General features: G+C 50.7%; 1 protein-coding gene across 4 annotated transcripts in view; it reads left to right on the top strand.

Annotated features, from left to right (window-relative positions):
* Positions 1 to 513: 513 nt before the first annotated feature.
* Positions 514 to 20,063, top strand: part of AP3B2 (adaptor related protein complex 3 subunit beta 2) — a gene marked incomplete at both ends in the record, with an annotated part of 30,638 nt that continues 11,088 nt past the window's right edge. For 2 of the 4 annotated variants that reach the window (XM_082852660.1, XM_082852659.1), the window contains 14 exons: positions 514 to 626; positions 9,058 to 9,133; positions 9,269 to 9,343; positions 9,650 to 9,745; positions 14,203 to 14,363; positions 14,633 to 14,699; positions 14,800 to 14,982; positions 15,090 to 15,373; positions 15,614 to 15,668; positions 16,024 to 16,095; positions 17,526 to 17,588; positions 17,938 to 18,070; positions 18,348 to 18,457; positions 19,100 to 19,276. In XM_082852660.1, coding sequence (XP_082708786.1) covers positions 514 to 626; positions 9,058 to 9,133; positions 9,269 to 9,343; positions 9,650 to 9,745; positions 14,203 to 14,363; positions 14,633 to 14,699; positions 14,800 to 14,982; positions 15,090 to 15,373; positions 15,614 to 15,668; positions 16,024 to 16,095; positions 17,526 to 17,588; positions 17,938 to 18,070; positions 18,348 to 18,457; positions 19,100 to 19,276 — 1,665 coding nt within the window. Of the gene's footprint in view, positions 627 to 3,700; positions 3,949 to 9,057; positions 9,134 to 9,268; positions 9,344 to 9,649; positions 9,746 to 14,202; positions 14,364 to 14,632; positions 14,700 to 14,799; positions 14,983 to 15,089; positions 15,374 to 15,613; positions 15,669 to 16,023; positions 16,096 to 17,525; positions 17,589 to 17,937; positions 18,071 to 18,347; positions 18,458 to 19,099; positions 19,277 to 20,063 lie in introns of those variants that run through there. The other 2 variants (XM_082852658.1, XM_082852661.1) reach the window with 2 other exon arrangements.

The raw sequence follows: 20,063 nt of genomic DNA, 5'->3' as shown, positions 1-20,063 counted from the left end.
TCCACAGCGTGGGCGAGCATCCGCGCTAGTATCTGGGATGAGTGGAGCCCCTAGAGGCCGTTCCACCGAGACCCGGTGGTCTGTGGTAGGTAAAGACGTTCTGCATCCCCAGAAGGCTGTCCCATAATCAGTCCAGCAACCTCCACCGCCCCCCCCACCCCAGACCTGGAGCTGCATCAGTCTCTTTAAAGGGCAGGAACCTTCCTTACTGGGGGGTGGAGGGATTTCCGAGGGATTGGGGCGGGGCCAGACCCTGCTACACCTCCCCTCCTGCTCCCTCCTCGGACACGCCCTCCGCTCCGCAGGCGCCGGTACCTTTAAGAATCTTCACGCGAGCATCCCAGATTGATAAATCCGCGCGCTGCCTCCGCCACCGCAGGTTGCGGCCTTTGCGGAGCCCAGGCCGCGCAGCCGACTTCGCCTGTCCGGCCTGCGTTCCCTTCCTCGGTCCCTGCCGCATCCCGGAGGCGCCGCGACCATCCCAACGAAGCCCGCGACCTCCCCTGCTGCCCCATGTCGGCCGCCCCCGCCTACAGCGAAGACAAGGGCGGCTCTGCTGGCCCTGGGGAGCCCGAGTACGGCCACGACCCGGCGAGCGGCGGCATTTTCTCCTCCGACTACAAGCGGTGAGGGAGCCCGCCGAGAGGGTGGCTGTGCCCGGGCCGGCCTGGAAACATGCGCTCCGGTACCATGGACAGCGCACAGGCCAGTCGGCCGCGCCCAGGCCGGGCCCCGGCGGCGCGCACCGGAAGCCTGCCCAGCCCCCTCCCGCCGCGGTCACGGGCCTTCGCGACGCCCGTCCCCAACGGCAGCATCCCGCAGTGAGGGGCCGGCCTGCGACCTGGGAAGGGGGTGGGAGGCTGGTGGGGGATGGGCCAGCCGTCTCTCTTTCTGGAGGACCAATCCTCTCGCCCCAGGTGTTTCTCCTGTTAGTAGGTTTGGATTACACGCGTTCTCCGCCTTTTTTCGCGTGTGGCAAATTGACTCCAAAATAACGTGGGGGAGGGGTCAGAACCAGCAAGCTTGAGCCTGGGGCCTGTCCAGGAAGGCCCGTCCTGGAATAGACTCAGAACCTCCCAGGCCTGGCCCCTCCTACAAATCCATTTTCCCTCATTCTGGTCCCCATGTTCTCATCCCCATCTCCCATCTAGCGCTCACACTCCTGCTCCCCACATTGCCCCTATAGTTCAGCCCTACCTTAACTTCCCACTCTTCCCTTCCGCCTTTGGCTCATTCGTTCGTTTATTCGTAAATTTTGAAACAAGCCTTTTTAAGGGCCTACTGTATCGAGTCTCGTCCTAGTCACTGTGAATGCAGCCATGAACATGAGACAGTCCTTGTCCTCAAGTTGCTCTAGAGGGGGACACAGGGAAGAAGCTGTCAGTGACAGTTCAGGGTAGCGGGGGCTGTCAGAGCGGTGAGAGGAGCTGGTCCCTGTGCCAGGAGAGAAGGGACAGGGGAGAGCCAGGGATGTTTCAGGCAGAGGAAAGAGCTTTTAGCAACGTGTGGACGTGAAGGAGAGCTAGATCACAGGTTTTGTAGGTGCTAATACGGTGAGGGCAGAATCTCTGTGCAAGCCACCAGAATGACCAGAAATGAAGGTGGGGAGATGCCAAGGTCGGGGGGGGGGGCGCAACTGAAGGGTTCTAAGCAGGCAATAGCAGATTTGCATTTTAGAAGGATCCCAGGCTGGGCTGTGGAGAAGAGATTGGAGGGGTGCTGGATTCAGCAGGAGACAAGTGAAGGGGGCTGAAGTTAGGGGGGAGGACATGATGGTGGCCGAGACTATGGGCGAGGCACAGGACTTGAGGGCTATTTTAGGTGGTAGAAGCCCCAGACGTGATGATTAACTGGGGGGAAAGGTAAGAGGAAGGGGCTGGGAGAAGATAAGGATAATCTCAGGTTACTAGTTCTTGTAACTGGATAGATGGTGGTGCCATACAGGGTAATTGGGGAAAAAGACATTACAAGCAAATTTGTGGAAAATAATGGCTTTTGACATGCTGAGATTGTAGACTCTGAGGTATAATACATTCAAGTCTAGTAGGTAGCTGGATGTTAGGATTTGGAGTCCAGGAGATTATTATATATATCCATCAAAGCCACAAAAGGAAGCCAAGAGAACCTAGGGAGCATGTAATATAAAATGAGTTCAGACAGGGCACAGGTAGGAACCCTGAAGACATGGAATTAAGAGTGACCAGAGAGCAGGGGAAAAGTGTTTCAAAGTAACTGAGAAAAAGTAAGCCAAGGGAAGGAGGAAAAATAAAATGTAGTTTCAAGAAGGAAGCGATCAGCAGTGTCAATGCCCACTGAGGTCAACTCAAACAAGGAAAGCAATCATGACCATTGGTTAGACAAAGAGCAGGTCAACCCCTTCCTGCTTTACTCCCCACCTTCTGCCCTGGGAGAATAGTTCTGGCAAAGTCAGAAGAGGAGGGGCTAGATTATTTTTCCCCAACATTCTATGATGAACAATTTTAAACATACAGAAGAGTTGAGTGAATAATACAATGAATGTGTGCCCTCCCTCTAGATTCAACCATTGATGACATTCTGCCATTTTGCCTTATCTAACCATCTGTCTATATTTTTGGCTGAGCCATATAATTTGTAGACATCGTGGCGCCTCAGCCCTAAATTCTAATCAGCATGGGAAGCCAGATTAAAGTGAATAGAGGAGTGAAGGGGAGGTAAATAAATAAAACACAGTGGATGGGAATTTTGCTTTCAAGAAGTGTGACTGTAAGGGGGAGAGAGGGAAAGAGTTGCCAGAGGAGAACATCAGTTCAAGAAGGTTTGTTTATTTTATTTTTGTTGTTATTTTTGTTTGTTAATTATTAGGATGGGAGAGCCCAGAGCAAGTTTAACTGCTGATGGGAAGGAGCCAGCCGTGTGGGAGAGGCTGAAAGGAATTGAAGGAGAGAGGGGAGGGGAGGCTTACAGAGCTGGGTGGGAGGATTGGCCTGGCCTCAAGGAGGACCAGCTCTGCCCAGAGGGAGGAGGACAGGAGAGGAGAGAGTAGATGCAGATGCTTGGGAGCTGCGGGGGATTTGATCTAAAGCCTTTATTTTCTGTGAGAAGCCAGTAGTGAAGCTGCAAAGGCAAGGCTGTGGGTGGGAATTTGAGGAGCATCAAGGGGGTTTGAAATAGAGCAAATAAACTAACCACTCCTGGCAGGGTAGGGGCTGAGGGGACAAGAGGGCCAAGGATGTGAGTAAGAAGCAGATTGGAGGGGTGGACCTGGGGGGCCTAGGCCAAGTATGGAGGAAGGAGAGATAAGAGAGTGCTGATAGGAAGGAAAAAATCAAGGAAATGGCCTTGGAAAGACAGGTGAGGATCAAGATGGTTAGGGTCAGAGTGAGAAGGGTGTACAAGATTTCTGAGGAAGAGCTGTTCTGAGGAGGCAGAGGTCCAGTTGTGGCATGAGAGTGGAGGAGAGGGATGCCCCACCTCTGTCTGGATCAGCTCTCCTGCCCCCTAGTCCCCTGCCTGGAGATTGGGGGTTGGCCCTGTCCCCAGTCCCTGCCCTCCTCCCCCTCGTGAGTCCTTGTCTCTGAGCAGTGAAGAGGAAACCAGAGCCTCCCTCCCCGCCAGTGTCTAGTTTCTGAGTTTCGGGGCGGGCCGTCTGGTGACAGTGACAGGCATCCCCAGCTCCCTGGTCAGCTCAGTCCCATTTTGGAGCAGGACCTGGCGCCCAATGCAGCGATTCCTGCAGCTCCCAGGGGCCGTGGTGAGGCCAGGGGGCAGAGGGGCTGATGGAGCTGATCAGGAGGCTGCCAGCCCTGTGCTGGCCCCTGAAGGCGGGCCCCCACCCTGGTACCAGGCCCTGCAGCCGGAGGAGCTCCGGTGGCTGCAGGCGCCAGAGGAAGACACGACCCCAGAAACGTCCCTGGAAGGACCTTGCCTAGAGCCTGGCCAAGGCCACAGCCAAAGGCAGCCACTACGGTACAGAGGGGCCCCCAGAGACCCTCACCCAGACAGCCAGGAAGGCAAGGGGTGGGAAGCTGCCATTCTCAGCCAGGACCCATTTAAGTCCCACCTCCTCAGCAGGAGGACTGGGCCGGCATTTAGGGTCTAGGTGGGAAGCGGGGGGCATCAGGGGTACTGTATGGGGGACTGAGAGTTTGAGTTGGGGGAGATAAGCCTAACTCCCTGGAAGCTCTGAGGGGAAGAGGATAGTAAAATATTTGAGGGTGGAGTAAAATATTTGACCTTTTCCTCCCCCCAGGTCCTAGCTAGAGTGGGTTCTGGGTGAGGTTTGGAGACAGGATAAAGCGTTTGGCCACCCTCTCCTGTCTAGTGGGTTGGAACTTGGGTTGTGAGGGGAGGGAGGAAAGTAGATATCAGGTGAGATGAGTATGTCTGGCCTCAAATGCCATGTTTTACCCACCAGCTGGCTCCAGTGCCCCTCGCCCCAGAGAGTCCCTCAGGCCAGGGGTCAGGTCACAGTGAGAGCAGTATAAGGGGATCGGACTGCGGGAGATTAATGTTTCATGGCCTTAGAGTGTTGCTGTGTATCTCTCCCTTCTTCTCCCTCTTGGGAACATAAGTTGGTGGGAGTGAAGATGAGGGACCCAGGGTAGTTACACCCTAGGAGGGAGCTGCTGTCTTTCAGGGGGCAGCTGACAATCCTACCTGTGCTATGTCCGCTATGTCCCCCCAGTCCCTCTGCTCCCTCGATTCCCCTTACCTAGGGCCCTAGAGCCTTCAGGAGCCTGGAAGGTGTGCGCTAGGCTGGGTGGGTGGGAGAACTGTGGGTGCCACAGCACACGCCCTGGGTGTGTGCATTGGACACGGGCCTGTGGCATCTGTCGGGGTGGTGAGTACACCCGGGTGCGAGGAAGCCTGCTTTAGAGAACTCCCAGAGTTAAAGGGGCTGGGCAAACTCTGACAGGTCCCAGTGAAGTCACCCCAGGCTGGCCAGTGAGGACGCCCACGTGACCCCTCAGAAGGAGGTCAGAGGATCATGAGGCTGGAGTATTTGATCCCTTAAAAGCCTGTATTTATCATCAAGAATCTCAAATGGGAGCCCACAGGCCATTTTGTCCAATGAGACTGGAGTAACTCAGTCTTGTCAAAAAGGTGCATGTGTATGTGGTGTGTGTGGTGTGTGTGGTGTGTCTGTGTGTCTGTGTGTCTGTGGAGGGACGTGTGTGGGGTATGTGCATGTCTGGATCGGGGGTGGGGGAAGTCGTGGTGGATATGTGTCTGTGGGCGTCTATAGGGATTTGTAGGTGAGGTGTGTGCGTCCATAGGTGTGTGGGTTTATGTGTTGAGAGTGTGTTTTTGTGGGAAGTGTCTGTATGTGTGGTATATATGTCTGTGACTGTGTGTATTTCTGTGGGGGTTGTGGGTGTGTGTCTGCAGGGTTTTTTGTGGGTGTGTGTGGGTTTATGTATAGATTTTATGTGTCTGGGGGTTGTAGGTGTGTCTTTGGGGGTCTGGGTATGTGTATGGGGTACAGGTATGTCTGCGGGGAGATGTGGGAGGGTATCCCTGGTACCATATCCCTGCGGGGGTATGTATGGAGGTTCCTGGGGGTGCAGTGGTGTGCGTCTATTTGGGAAGGTGACACCCAGCTCTGTCATTCTTCCCACACCCTCAGTGCTGCCCAGGCCCAGGTGAATGGTCTGTATCTCTGTCTACAGCCATGTGTCCTGAGTTCAAGACACCTAGGAATTGACCACCTGGTTTGTGTTTAGGAGGGTGACAAGGTGGTTGTCTTCTGACCCTGGCTTGGCCATAGGGAGTAGAAAATGTCCTCTGGTTTGGGGGGACATCTTCCTGAATGGAGGAGTTTTGATCTTTTTTTTCTTTTCATTGGAGTATAGTTGATTTACAATGTTGTGTTAGTTTCTGATGTACAGCAAAGTGATTCAGATATATAGAGATATATATAATTTTCATATTCTTTTCCATTATGGTTTATGACAGGATATTGAATCTAGTTCCCTGTGCTATACAGTAGGACCTTGTTGTCTATTTTATATATAGTAGTTTATATCTGCTAATCCCATATGCCTAATTTATCCCTCCTCCACACCCTTTCCCCTTTGGTAACCATAAATTTGTTTTTTATGTCTGTGAGTCTGTTTCTGATTTGTAAATAAGTTCATTTGTGTCATATTTTAGATTGCACATATAAGTGATATCATATGGTATTCGTTTTTCTCTGACTTACTTCACTTAGTATGATAATCTGTAGGTTCATCCATGTTGCTGCAAATGGCATTATTTCATTCTTTTTTATGGCTGAGTAGTATTCCTGAATGGAGGAGTTTTAGATCAACTTGAGTGGGGCAGGACATCTTCTCCTGCCCTCATCTGACAGCTAGCAAGTCCTCTGTGTTCTGTTAAGCACTCACACATTTCTGCAAAATGCAGCCCTATGACTAGGTGCATGTTATGTCAGCTTCTTTTCTTCCTCTTAGCATTTAGCACTTACTCATTTCTCAGCATCAGCACCAGTCACACTTGCCTCTTTATGACTATTATCATGCTCTTCCCTCTCCTAATATTGCTACCTCCAATTTCTGATTTTCTATTGCTTCTAAATGTTTCACTTCTGTGACTAACTTTGCGCACACTGCTTTTTAACTCCTACCATTGGTGATACCTCTCCCGGCTGGGTTCTCATGCCGAGCTCAAAGCTATGGATTATCTGAGTATCATCTGGGAGATTAGAGAATGTACAGTTCTCCATACACAACCGCTCATCACATTTTGGAATTGCCTGGGCAATATATGAGTGCATCAGTGGTCCCACTGCTCTATCAGCTGTGTGCAGACACATTTTTCCACAGGGTTATTCACACTTCTCTGTTCACTTCTTTGACCACCAGCCCCTGGATCTCTGAGTATGGTTGGGCAGGCTGTTCACTGCTCAAGGGCACATGGCCAAGGAATACCAAACAATGCTCCACTCACTGAATGGGGAGCAGCAGCACAGGGCTGTGTCTACCTGGTGGGGCAAGCGGGTGGCAGAAGGGCTTGCAGCAGCCCTGACAGTGAATACTGAATATAGACCCTAAATTTATATCAGTACTTTATCTATTTTGAATATTAAACTTTTATTCACCATATCTGAAATATTTTCCTTTCTGTTGCTATTATGGGCTGAATTGTGTCCCCCTCAAATTCATATGTTGAAGTCCTAACTCCCAATACCTCAGAATGTGACTGTGTTTGTAGATAGGGCCTTTAAAGAGATAATTAAGTTAGAATGAGGTCATTAGGGTGGGCCCTAATCAAATATAATTCACCTGTTATAAGAAGAGGAAATGTGGACACAGAGACCCACAGAGGGAAGACCATGTAAAGATATAGGAAGACAGCCATCTACAAGCCAAGAAAAGAGGCCTCAGAAGAAACCAACCCGCTGACACCTTTATCTCAGACTTCTAGCCTCCAGAATTGTGAGCAAATAAGTTTAGATTGTTAAGCCACCCAGTCTGTGTTACTTTTACGGCAGCCCTAGCAAAGAAACACAGTTGCCTTGGTTTTTTACTTTCTTAAATTTAGTTTACATACAAAAGTTAAAAAAAAATAAACCTAGTAATAATAATAAAAAATTATTATTACTGATAATTTTATGACCTTGAAAATTAAAATTTCCCCCTCTTCCATATATTGAAATAATTTAACTATTAAACAAATGTGGAATTAATTTTGGTGTGAAATATACGTACAAGTTAAATTCTTTGCTACATAGCAGTTGTCCCGACAGCATTTATTTCAGGGGAGGAAAATTTCTTTCTCCCATTGGTGAGTTATTTGTTCCTAATGTATCAACTTAGATTCATTTGTGAAATTTCCCCCCTATGACTCTTGACTTTCTACTTTTAACCTGGTACCATAGGGCTTTTAGCGTTGTCATGTTGTTTTGTGTTTTGAATTCTGGTAGGGGGAGTTGTCTGTCATTGTTCCATTGTTCTCTTGTTCTCCCCCCAAAATTCTCTGGTGTTCTTACCAATTGATTTTTGTTTCTGGATGAATTCTGCAGTCACTTCAGGAAGTTTGACAAAAGGCCTCCATTGAAATTTCAATGGCCATGGTATGAAATTTGTATATTGGCTTGGAGACTACCTTTATTCCCCTCCGTCTTGTGCGAGGGGTTATTTATTTAAATTATCATTTACGTCTCCCATTAGGGTTTTATAACTTTCTTGAATGACTGTTGAATGTGACAGGTCTGGCCTTTGTGGTAAGACCACCTCAACAGACTCTGGAGAATCTGGGACCTGTCCAGTCCTTGGAATCAGCTCACTCTGTGGGGTCAGGGCCTGGGACCACACTCGGGGAGGACAAGGGCATCTTGCTCTTGTTTTGACACCCACCTCCTTTCCACTGGCTCCAGGTCCTTCTCATCTATCCAACTGGCCATTTCCTGGGAAGGGTCCCTACCTTTCCCACCCCAAATCCATCCTGTCACCTCCTGGCTGTATTAGTTTCCCAGGGATGCTGTAACCACAAACTGGGTGACTTAATAGAAATTTAATTATTATTTCACAGTTCTGGAAGCTAGAAGTCCAAAATCAAGGTGTCAGCAGGGCCTTGCTCCATCTGAAACCTGTAGGGGAATCCTTCCTTGCCCCTTTCTAACTTCTGATAGTTTGGCAATCGTTGATGTTCACTGACTTGTAAATGGATCACTCCAATCCTCTGTCTTCACAAGGCGTTCTCCCTGCATCTCTCTCTTCACAAGGCCATCTTCTTAAAGAACACCAGACATATTGAATTAGGGACCAACCCTACTCCAGTATTACCCCATCCTAATTACAGCTCAAACAGTTCTATTTCCAAATAAGGTCACATTCTGGGTACTTGGGGTTAGGACTTCAACATATCTTTTATGAGGGGGGCACAACTCAGCCCATAGCACTGGCCCACATGCTCCTCCCACCCCTAAGTCCCCTGATGTGTATTTTACCACCTTCCCTTCTGGTCGAGTCCTGCTTTCCCTGCCCAGGTCCCTTCTTTCTGCCTGGATCCTACTGATTGATAGCCCCACCCCCACTGCTGTGCCCTCAGCTGACCTCTTGTTTCTCCCACCAGGCATGATGACCTGAAGGAGATGCTGGACACCAACAAGGATTCCCTCAAGCTGGAGGCCATGAAAAGGATTGTGGCGGTGAGGGGGGAAGGAGGGGCCTCCCTTGGGCGAGGGGCCTGGGGATCAAAGAGCAGCTCTCCTCGGCTCCTTGTGGACCTTCTCCTAATGAGAGCCGGCATCCTTCTTCTCCCCCTTCCTTGACCCCACCACCAGATGATCGCCCGGGGAAAGAATGCCTCAGACCTGTTTCCTGCCGTGGTGAAGAACGTGGCCTGTAAGAACATAGAGGTGAGCGCTACCTGGTGAGGGGTCTCTCATGCCCACCTCCACCAGGTGGGCATAAATAAACTGGAGCTGGTTGGGGGTGAGGAAGGAAACAATCCAGTCCTTGGGGTGGGGGGGGGCAATCTGCTCAGAAAGTTCCTGGTCCAGGAAAAGACACACCATCTAGACATCCCTGAACTAGATGTGGATCAGAGCAAAGGAGCCAGGGTACACCCAGGGTGCTTTCCCCATGGACCACAGCCAGCTGGGGTGATGACCTCTCACGGGGTGGGGGCACCAGTCCCTGCTGAGAAGCCCACTCCCCCCCAGGTGAAGAAGCTTGTCTACGTGTACCTGGTGCGCTACGCCGAGGAGCAGCAAGACCTAGCCCTGCTGTCTATCTCCACCTTCCAACGTGGCCTAAAGGTCAGAGGTCTCCGTTTGCCTCCCTGGGGTCTGGGCCTTGTGGGTGCTGTATTGGAGGAGTGAACCCAGGGAGACGTCTGAGCATGGGGGGACAGGCTCTGGAGGCCTTTTCCTACCTGCCTAAAGTTGGGAGAGTCAGAGGAGGCTGTGATGATGGCTGCCTCAAACGTGAACCACGTGAGCCCCTGACATTGGCCCTCACCCCCATTGATGTAAAGGGACTGAGGCCCACAGCCAGGCAGAAGTCTGCCTTCTTAGGACAGGGCTGTGTGCGGGGAGCTGCTGACCTGGATTCCTCACCTCTGGGTGTCGGAGCCTTGGCACTGGCAGGTTCACCTGGTCTGGGTATCTATCTGTGGAGAACAATGGCTTTGGAACCTTTTCACCTGGAACTGGGTGAGGAGGACAAAAGGGTTTATTGAAAACAAATGAGCTCCATGGAGAGGAAAACCACAAAGTTCACTGAGCAGGAGAGCAGCCTCAGATGTGGAGACTGGGTTCCACGGTCAGCACAGAGAACATAAAGATAAGACCATCCCATTTTCAATAAGTTCAATACAGCCAATGATTCCTTGAGAGTTGGGACACATTGATTATTCTGTTTAGCACCAGAAGAAATAGTTGACTTGTCTCAGATGCCCCAGTGTATGTAAAATATCCACCTTTAAAGACCTGGATCACATTTGTTGTGGTGAAATGCTCTTTGAGGCAGGCAGAAATTGAAATCACCCAAGGGAAGGGACAGTGGGAAGATTCAAGTCCCTTAGAATTCAGTGGAGAGACTTGCCTGGTGGCGCAGTGGTTAAGAATCCACCTGACAGTGCAGGGGACACGGGTTTGATCCCTAGTCCAGGAGGATCCCACGTGCCGCGGAGCAACTAAGCCTGTGCACCACAACTACTGAGCCCACGTGCCACAACTACTGAAGCCGGCGTGCCTAGAGCCCATGATCCGCAACAAGAGAAGCCACCGCAATGAGAAGCCTGCGCATCACAAGGAAGAGTAGCCCCCACTCGCCGCAACTAGAGAAAGCTGGCGTGCAGCAGTGAAGACCCAACGCAGCCATTAATTAATTAATTAAAAAAATAATGCAGTGGAGGCTGAATCCCCCCACACTATTTAAACTGAATATTCTCGCCTTTCGTTTTGTATATTAAATGCAGGCATGATAGTCTCCACTGGGTGGTTTTCTGGTTAGGATAAGATTTCTTCTGGGTAGAGAAGGCAACATCACTGCTGTTCTATTCTCTCCCCAGTCAGACTCTTCAGCTCTGATTACAGCCGTTAACTCCTCTAGTCTTTCCACACGTTTAGTTCAAATTCCTGTGAGAGGGACTCTAAAAGGTCCAGCTCATCTTGTCGTGTTCAGCTGATGCTGTAGGCCGTTGAGCAGACTGAGAGTTGACTGCCAAAACCTGGGGCGCGCGCGCCCCTGGTTCAATCTGCTCTGGCCAGCAGGAGGGGATGACAGAGTCTGCTTCTCTGAGGTGGGGCAGAAAGCATGGGCACTTGCATATACCATTCTTTCATTCAGCAAACACTTGGGTATTTCTATGCCAAACACTATGCTAGGTTATTTTTAAAGGTCAAAACCAGGACTTCCCTGGCAGTCCAGTGGTTAAGACTTCGCTGCACTCCCAGTGTAGGGGGCACAGGTTCGATCCCTGGTTGGGGAAAATCCCACATGCGTGGCATGGCCAAAAAAAAGTCAAAACCATACAATCTATCAGAGTGGCTTGACTCGGGGTTAAATCATTTTATAAGAAACATTCTGGAAATTTTGCACGGATTTTTACTTTGACCTGAGTTTCTACAGTCTGCCCCTTTTCCCTTTTTGGAAAACCAGAGCTCATTTAGTCCATCTCAGTGCAGTGATTTCTCTAGAACAGTGGTCAGCAAACTTTTCTGTATACTGCCAGGTGATAGTAGTTTAGGCTGTGCAAGCCATCCAGTATCAACATGCAACTGCTCGATTTTGCCCTTGTATGAAAACGGCCATAAATGAGTGGGCATGGCTGGGTTTGCATACATTTTTATTTATAAAAAGGGCAGAAGACAGATTTGGCCTGGGGACTGTAGTGTGCCAACCTTTGCTCTAGAACATCTCTGACAGGTCATCTCCAGTGATACAGACCTCACTCCTTCATAAGGCAACTTGCTGCTTCTTAAGACAACTACAACTGTTTTTTGTTTTTATTGAAGTATAGTTGATTTACAATGTTATATTAGTTTTAGGTGTGGATTACAACTTTTTTAAAACCATTATATTGTTTTGAAACCTCCATCACCATAATTTTTAAAAATTTATTTCAGGCTCACAGAAGGCATAAAGAATAATATAATGAATATATACCCAGCATAAGAAATGAAAGATTTATCAAACAGCCAAAGTCCCCTATGTATCTTCTCCTGCTTATTATTCATATACATGTATTTATTCTTTTATTACTTATTATTGCATTCCTAAATAATGTATAATATTGTTTTGTAAGCAGTATCTTATATGTGTTCCTCTAACACTCACTTTCTTTTTGTTATTACTACTGTTAGCGGGGGCTTTCCTGCACATTAGAACCAGCCTTTTCTGTCAGCCCAGGCTGAGGCTTTGTTTGCTTTGCAGCCCACTAATGTTGGCTCACTTCAGACAAACCTCCAGTTGGCAAGCAGATAATCTAGGTCTCCCTATATCCTGTCTTTATGCAATTGGTTCCTTGAATCTCCTATGAAACCCTACTATATTCCATTTTATAAGTTTAGCACAGGATCCAAGCCAGGGTGATTCTGAATGTTAATTTTGTCCTCCTGATTTTGTGTCTTCCTCCAAGATGCTGATAAGCTATTCAAACCAGGGCAACAGACTATGAATCCCTATATCATGCTTCCAGGATGACACTCATCTGTTAGTAAATCTTCCCCAAGTACTGCATTTTACCAAACTGTGGATCCACCTAACTGCAATCAGCTGGTATTTTCCCATCTTGTTAGGAAGGATTTTAGCAGCAAGAACATTTCTTAACACCTTTCATGTGCAAAGGGCTGTGGTTATCCAGAGAGAAAATAGACATGAATTCTGCTCTTAAAATGCTTACGTATTAAATGAAACAAAAGGCCTACATCAAAAATGGCAATCCAGGAAATGCCATGAGAGACTCCCACCAATGCTTTGCTGAAATCAACATACATACTGTTAATAGCTACCAGCCTAGTTACCCTAGCAAAACGAAAAAGGGATTTTGGGGGATAACTTCCTGTGAATCCATAATCATTTCCAAATAAAGTGTTAAATAAAAAAGGAAAATAGGTTTTAGCAGTGGATGTGATATGATTTGACTCACAAACTCCTGCTTTTAAAATAAGTGCTTTGAAACCATCTGTTTAAAAATTAATTCCAGAATTTTAACAGGGATTACCATAATTTTCACCTGTAATTTTGTGGCTCTTCTTCTCCATTTTAGAAAATCAGAGTAGCATCTACCCTTTAGTGTCCCAGCACCTCTCCCACTGTCCACCGTCCTCCAAGATTAACGGTAATTTACAGCTGCTGCTGCTCTTGTAATCTCCTGATTACAATACACTGTGTCTAAGGCTCTTCTCAGGTGTCTATAGGATGCAATAAGAGCAAAGAGAAGGGGCTTACACACCTATTCTCTCTTTTTCTTTAAAGCAATCAACAATGGTGTAATACCATTTTTGTTATTTATTTTTGGCTGCGTTGGGTCTTCGTTGCTGTGTGCGGGCTCTCTCTAGTTGCAACAAGCAGGGGCTACTCTTTTGTTGTGGTGCGTGGGCTTATTGCCGTGGCTTCTCTTGTTGTGGAGCACGGGCTCTAGGTGCGCGGGCTTCAGTAGTTGTGGCTCATGGGCTCTAGAGCGTAGGCTCGGTAGTTGTGGTGCACGGGCTCAGCTGCTCCGCGGCATGTGGGATCTTCCCGGACCAGGGCTCGAACCCGTGTCCCCTGCATTGGCAGGCGGATTCTTAACCACAGCGCCACCAGGGAAACCCCACACCTATTCTCTTTTAAACACTGTGGAGGAAGAGGAAGAAGGGCAGGTTTGAGAGGTTGCTGGGAGAGAGGACTGTAAGGATGAACTCTCGGAAAGGGAGACCAGGTTGCATTTGCTGGCAGTCCCCTCCAGCATAAACACAAAGACACCCTCCCCCTCCACACACTCCCCTAAGGAACAAGAACTTTAGGTGTTCTGAAAGTTTGCCACGCTTCCTGAGAGTGAAGCAGCCAATGCCACATACGTTCAGGTGTCAGATTTCTGCAGCAGGGCCGAGAGTCGGTGCCTTCAGGCAGCTCCCCCCCAGGTACCCAGCACATCATCCAGGCCCCAGAGAGGAGGCAGGGAAGCAAGAGCTGGTGGTGACTAGGGACAGTGAGTTCCACAGGCGTGGCCTCTGCCCTCAGGCCACCTGCTGCCCTCTCATGGCTCTGCCTCCACCTCTGCTCTTAGGACCCCAACCAGCTGATTCGTGCCAGCGCCCTCCGCGTCCTGTCTAGCATCCGTGTGCCCATCATCGTGCCCATCATGATGCTAGCCATCAAGGAAGCTGCCTCGGATATGTCGCCCTATGTGCGGAAGACAGCTGCCCACGCCATCCCCAAGCTCTACAGGTATACCCCAAGCCCCCGCCCACCCCTGGCCTCTCCCGCGTCTTGCAGGCTGCTCTTGGTTTGGCTTGTTTTTTTTATTTTGTTTCGTTTTTCTCTTCAGATGGTTTAAGGCAGTTTGGGGAACTGACAGAGATGGAGGACATTGAAGGCAGTGGCTCATACCTCTTTATGAATAGGGTTGGGGTGAGGGAGGTGAGCACAGCTTGGGCGGATATTGGGAAGGCTGGAGACGGGGGAGGGGCAATCCCGCTCAACAGTTTCTCCCTCAGTTTGGATTCTGACCAGAAGGACCAGCTGATAGAGGTCATTGAGAAGCTTCTGGCGGACAAGACCACGGTGCGTATGTGGACACACAGGGACGGGTGGTGAAAAGGAGCCAGGAAGAGGCCCCTCTGTCCTTCCTGTTCATGTGCTCTTGCCTCTGTCGGTTCCCCAGCTGGTGGCGGGCAGCGTGGTGATGGCCTTCGAGGAGGTGTGCCCAGAGCGCATCGACCTGATCCACAAGAACTACCGGAAACTCTGTAACCTGCTCATCGACGTGGAGGAGTGGGGCCAGGTGGTCATCATCAGCATGCTCACCCGCTACGCCCGCACGCAGTTCCTGAGCCCCACCCAGAACGTGAGTGGCCCAGACCCCCAGGCGGGACCCCAGCCCTCGCCCTAGCAGAGTGGGTAGGCGGGTCCCCGGGAGGAGGTGCCCACTGTCCCGCCTGTCTCCCCCTTCAGGAGTCTCTGCTGGAGGAGAACCCCGAGAAAGCCTTCTACGGCTCCGAGGAGGACGAGGCCAAGGGCCCGGGGTCGGAGGCAGCGGCCTCCACGGCGGTGCCGGCCCGAAAGCCCTACGTCATGGATCCCGACCACCGGCTGCTGCTGCGCAACACAAAGCCGCTCCTGCAGAGCCGCAGCGCCGCCGTGGTCATGGCGGTGGCGCAGCTCTACTTCCACCTGGCGCCCAAGGCGGAGGTGGGCGTCATCGCCAAGGCTCTCGTGCGCCTGCTGCGCAGCCACAGGTGCGCGCCCGCCCCGCCCACGCCCGGGGGCCGGCTCGCCCCGCTTCCCCCCGACCCAGAGCGCCTGACACCCTCCGCCCCAGCCCACCTATTCCCCGCCCAGACCCCAGTCCTGCCCTCCCCGCGCTGGTGCCCTCCCCACACCGGTCCTCTCCTCCCTCCTGTTCTGCCCACCTCCCTTCTCCCGACCTGCTGCCCCAGCCGAGGGGCCCAGGTACCTCTGACCCCTCCTCTCCACAGCGAGGTGCAGTACGTGGTGCTCCAGAACGTGGCCACCATGTCCATCAAGCGCCGGGTGAGCAAGTGACCAAGGCCTGCCCTCGCGGTCCGAGGAGTGTCTCCTGCGGGGCTAGGGGTACTGGGGAAAGGCAGGATGGGGGGAATGCCCTGGCTGTGCAGAGTGTGGGAAGGAGAGACCCCAAATGCAGGTGGAGAAGCAGGGCCTGGATCCTGAGGGCCGCTGAGGGAGGAAAGCCTGATGAAGAAAGACCGGGTTAGATCTGAGAAGGAGGGAAGAATCCAGGACTAGAGGACAGTGAGGGGCAGGAAAGATGCTGGGTCCTGGGTCAGGAGAGGAGGAGGGGCGCTCTGGAGGAGAAGCAGGTCTCAGGCTGAGGTGGAGCTCCCTGGGGCTGCCTCTCTCGTGCCAGGGTATGTTTGAGCCGTACCTGAAGAGCTTCTACATCAGGTCCACCGACCCCACCCAGATCAAGATCCTGAAGGTGAGTGATGGACAGACGCGCCTGTGGACTTTCTGTCCCCCACCGCCATGACCCACTTGAATATCCACAGTGGCCACCTTGGTGCCTGCCTGTTTCAGGGGCTGAGCCCACCGTTGCTCCAGCCAGAAGTGTTTGTTCAGGAAGCCAGGCTAATGATAGTGGGGAGACAGGGTGAACGGAGCTGCCCTTTGCCCAGTGCCTGTTATACACCTGCCACTTTTCACACATGAAGTAATTCGATTTTCATAATCACCTCAGGAAGTGTACATTATCTCTATTTTATAAAAATGTAGACTTAAGGAGATGAGGTAACTACCGAAGGTCAGGTCTGCTACTCCCAATTCATACTTTCCCTTGGGACTTCCTTGGCGGTCCAGTGGTTAAGACTCCGCGCTTCCAATGCAGGGGGCCAGGGTTCAATCTCTGGTCGGGGGACTAAGATCCCACATGCTGTGTGGTGCAGGCAAAAAAAAAAGAATTCATACTTTCTCTGCTGCAGTCTCTGTCTTCTACCCACAGTGTAATTACCCTCACACACCTACGCCCTCAGGCTGTCGTGCAGACATACCACCACAGAAAAGGCGGCAGGAGCCCATACCCACGTTCCATCCCTGCTCTGCCTCATTATTGAGTAACTTCCTTCAGCAACAGTTAATCCTCCTAACCCTTCTGAGCACCTATTGTGCATCTCGTGGCTAGATCTAGGGGTATCTAGGGGTACAACAGAGAACAAACCAATCAGGTACCCTGCCCTTGTGGAGCTTACAAAATCTCGCTGGGGTGAGGAGGAGACATTGGGCAGCTAATCACACAGCACAGGTAAAAATCCATTTGTGAAATAGGATGTAAAAGGAAAGTGCAGAGAGCTGTATGTGCATAAATAGGTGGACCTGATCTAGTCTGGTGTCAGGGAAGTTTTCCTTCAGGAGGGGAGGCTTGAGCTGAGGACTGAGACATGAACATGAGTTCTCTAGGTAAATGCAGGGACAAGAATGGGAAGAGGTGCTCCACACAGAGGAAACAGCATATGTAAAGGCCAACAGGAGGGTTGTGATTAAAGGCCTGTGTGACTGGGGCATAGAGGGTAAGGGGGAGAATGGTGGGAGATCAAGGACTGACAGACCATGGAAAGGATGTTGGTCTTTATCCTAAAAGCAACTGGAGGCTTTAACTTTTCCTTGAAGGTAGAGAGGTGACATGATCGTACTACAAGCATACTTTGTCAGGGAGTCCATTTAAGAAGCAAACTGGTCCTCCTGCATTTTGGATAAGTTTCATGATCTGTCAGTTCTCTCATCAATCTAAGGATGATGCAGGGCTGTCCCGCCTGAGGAATGTTTTCTGGTTGGTGAAGTGTGTGTTTGGAGTGAAGGTTTATGAAAGTACAGAAAGCCCACTGGCCACCCTGCCCATTTTCTGACTCCCTGCAGCTGGAAGTGTTGACTAACCTCGCCAATGAGACCAACATCCCTACTGTCCTACGGGAATTCCAGGTACGGGCCAGGGGCCGGCTTACAGTCAGGCCCATGAGAGTTGTCCTGCAGCTCCTTGTGCTTATGAGAATCGGCCTGGTGGGGCAAACCTTCTCTTAAAAGCCCAAAGTGGAGAAACTGTTATTTTACGTCCCCTCCCAACGCCTTCTACTGGCTTTGGGTTAGGGAATCACTGGGTGACGGGTGAGGCTGTCATTCCTTTTCCCAGAGTTTAGTCTCTGACATGATGAGTCATTGAATGAGGGGTAACAGCTTTCTGGAAGGCCACCCTCAAGCCTGCAGAGTCACTGCCGAGTCAAGTCTGAGGGATCACTGCCTTCCGGGGGTCACTCTGTTGTGGTGTCCACAGACCTACATTCGCAGTATGGACAAGGACTTTGTGGCAGCCACGATCCAGGCCATTGGGCGCTGTGCAACTAACATAGGCCGAGTCCGTGACACCTGTCTCAACGGCCTGGTGCAGCTGCTGTCCAACCGTGATGGTCAGTGTTTGTCTGCATGTCCAACTTTGATGACTAGTGGGTGCTGCCTGCATGTCTGACTCTGATGGCCAGTGGGTATCCACCTGTCTGTCCAGGAACAATGTGTATTCATCTGTCTGTCTGCCTCAATTAGTATCCAGTGCTCCCACATCTCTGAGGGCCACTGGAGAAGTACAGGGGGTTGAGGAACACAGCCAAGGGGCTGGGGGCATTGCAGGTGTGCCTGTTCATTGTGTGTGGTCATCTGACTGTCCCGGGCTCATTTCCTGTCCTACAGAGCTTGTGGTCGCAGAGTCAGTGGTCGTCATTAAGAAGCTGCTGCAGATGCAGCCAGCACAGCACGGAGAGATCATCAAACACTTGGCAAAGCTCACAGACAACATCCAGGTCAGGGAGTGACCCCGTTTCCTTTCTCAACCCAGTGTGTCCTCCTCATGATTTTAAGACCCTATAATTAAACACTAGCCTTAATAAAAAATCAACTTCCAAACCTTCCCTACTGGCTCGAAAGGTCTTAAGGTGGGAGGAGGGGAAAGATGAGACCATGTGACCCTGGTTCGCCTTCCCTCTGGGGATCCCTTGCTGAGCTTCAGCCTGTACCACCACTCAGGTTTCCTCCAAAGTTCTGGCCGAGGGTGGCCAATTGACTAGTCCTGTGTTTTTGTGTCACACTGCCAAGTTGAAACACTCAAGCAAAGGCATTCCTGAAGATTCAGGGAGAATAACAAGGCAGTAAAGCATTGAGGGTACCATGGATCCAGAAAATCAGTCTTTTATACTAAACTGTGACTGAATTTGGGGCTTGAAGGCTCTGCCCATGTTAATGAAACCCTAGGGAAGAGGGGAGATGCTGCCCGGGAAATACCCAACCTTTAATCTCTCTCCCATCACCTCACACTCCTGTTTCCAGAGAAGCCCACGATACAACAGGCCAGCACAGATGGGAGGAGTGCCGATTCCTTGGCAGACCAGGTGCCCACCCACATCCCCATGTTTACCCCAGACCTGACACCTCTCCCACACCCACAGGTGCCCATGGCCCGAGCCAGCATCCTGTGGCTCATTGGCGAGTACTGTGAGCACGTCCCCAGGATTGCACCCGACGTCCTGAGAAAAATGGCTAAGTCCTTCACAGCCGAGGAGGACATCGTCAAGCTGCAGGTCATCAACCTGGCAGCCAAGCTCTACCTGACCAACTCTAAGCAGGTACAGATTGAGAGATGCCTCCTAAAACACTCTGGGCCCCAGAAACACCCCAGGCAGTATTCTGTGGGCCCTCACCAGGTAGGCATGAACTTTAGCACTTCTTTCTTTTTTCTGTCACTTTTTTTTCTTTTTCGTATTTTATTTTATTTCTATTAATTTTTATTGCAGTATAGTTGATTTACAATGTTGTGTTAGGTTCTTCTGTACAGCAAAGTGATTCAGTTATACATATATCAGCGCCTCTTTCTGAAGAGGGAGTTCAGGACAGGTGTCTTGTCTGCCCAGGTGACCAGTGTTCCCCCAGTGTCCACAGCTCCTCCAGGGCCCCAAGGGCCTAGTAGGGATGGTGACCACTGTTGAAGAGGCTCTTCTATGGGGCTGTGACTTCCAGTCTGGCAGTGGGTGTGTCCCTACCTGCTGCCTTTGGAACACTGGGGCCAGGGGGAGGGCCCAGCAGTGATAGGCACTGATGGGAGAATATGTGTCCCAGGAGATGTGGTCTCTGCTTCCGCCCAAAGCTTGGTGATGCTTTGCCAGTCTATGCCGGGGATGAGAGGGCAAGTCACTGCTCAGGCTTGGGTGGTATTGGCAGCCATTGTCATTACTAAGGTGAAAGGTTATGAAGGGCACCATAGCCAAGGACATGGCTCACCTGAGCTGGAATATCAGGATATTAAAAACCTCTTGAGTGTCCAGCAGCCTCTGAGATGGTCCCAGGAGATTCTGCTAAAAACAAAGTGTAATGTTCAGAGCTTCTCAAGGTACTGGGGACACCAAGCACCCTGAC

This window comes from Leucopleurus acutus, assembly GCF_964270905.1.
Source record: "Leucopleurus acutus genome assembly, chromosome: 1".
Taxonomy (NCBI): Eukaryota; Metazoa; Chordata; class Mammalia; order Artiodactyla; family Delphinidae; genus Leucopleurus; species Leucopleurus acutus.
Note: the sequence above shows the minus strand (reverse complement) of the source record. Positions and strands in the feature narration are given on the sequence as shown.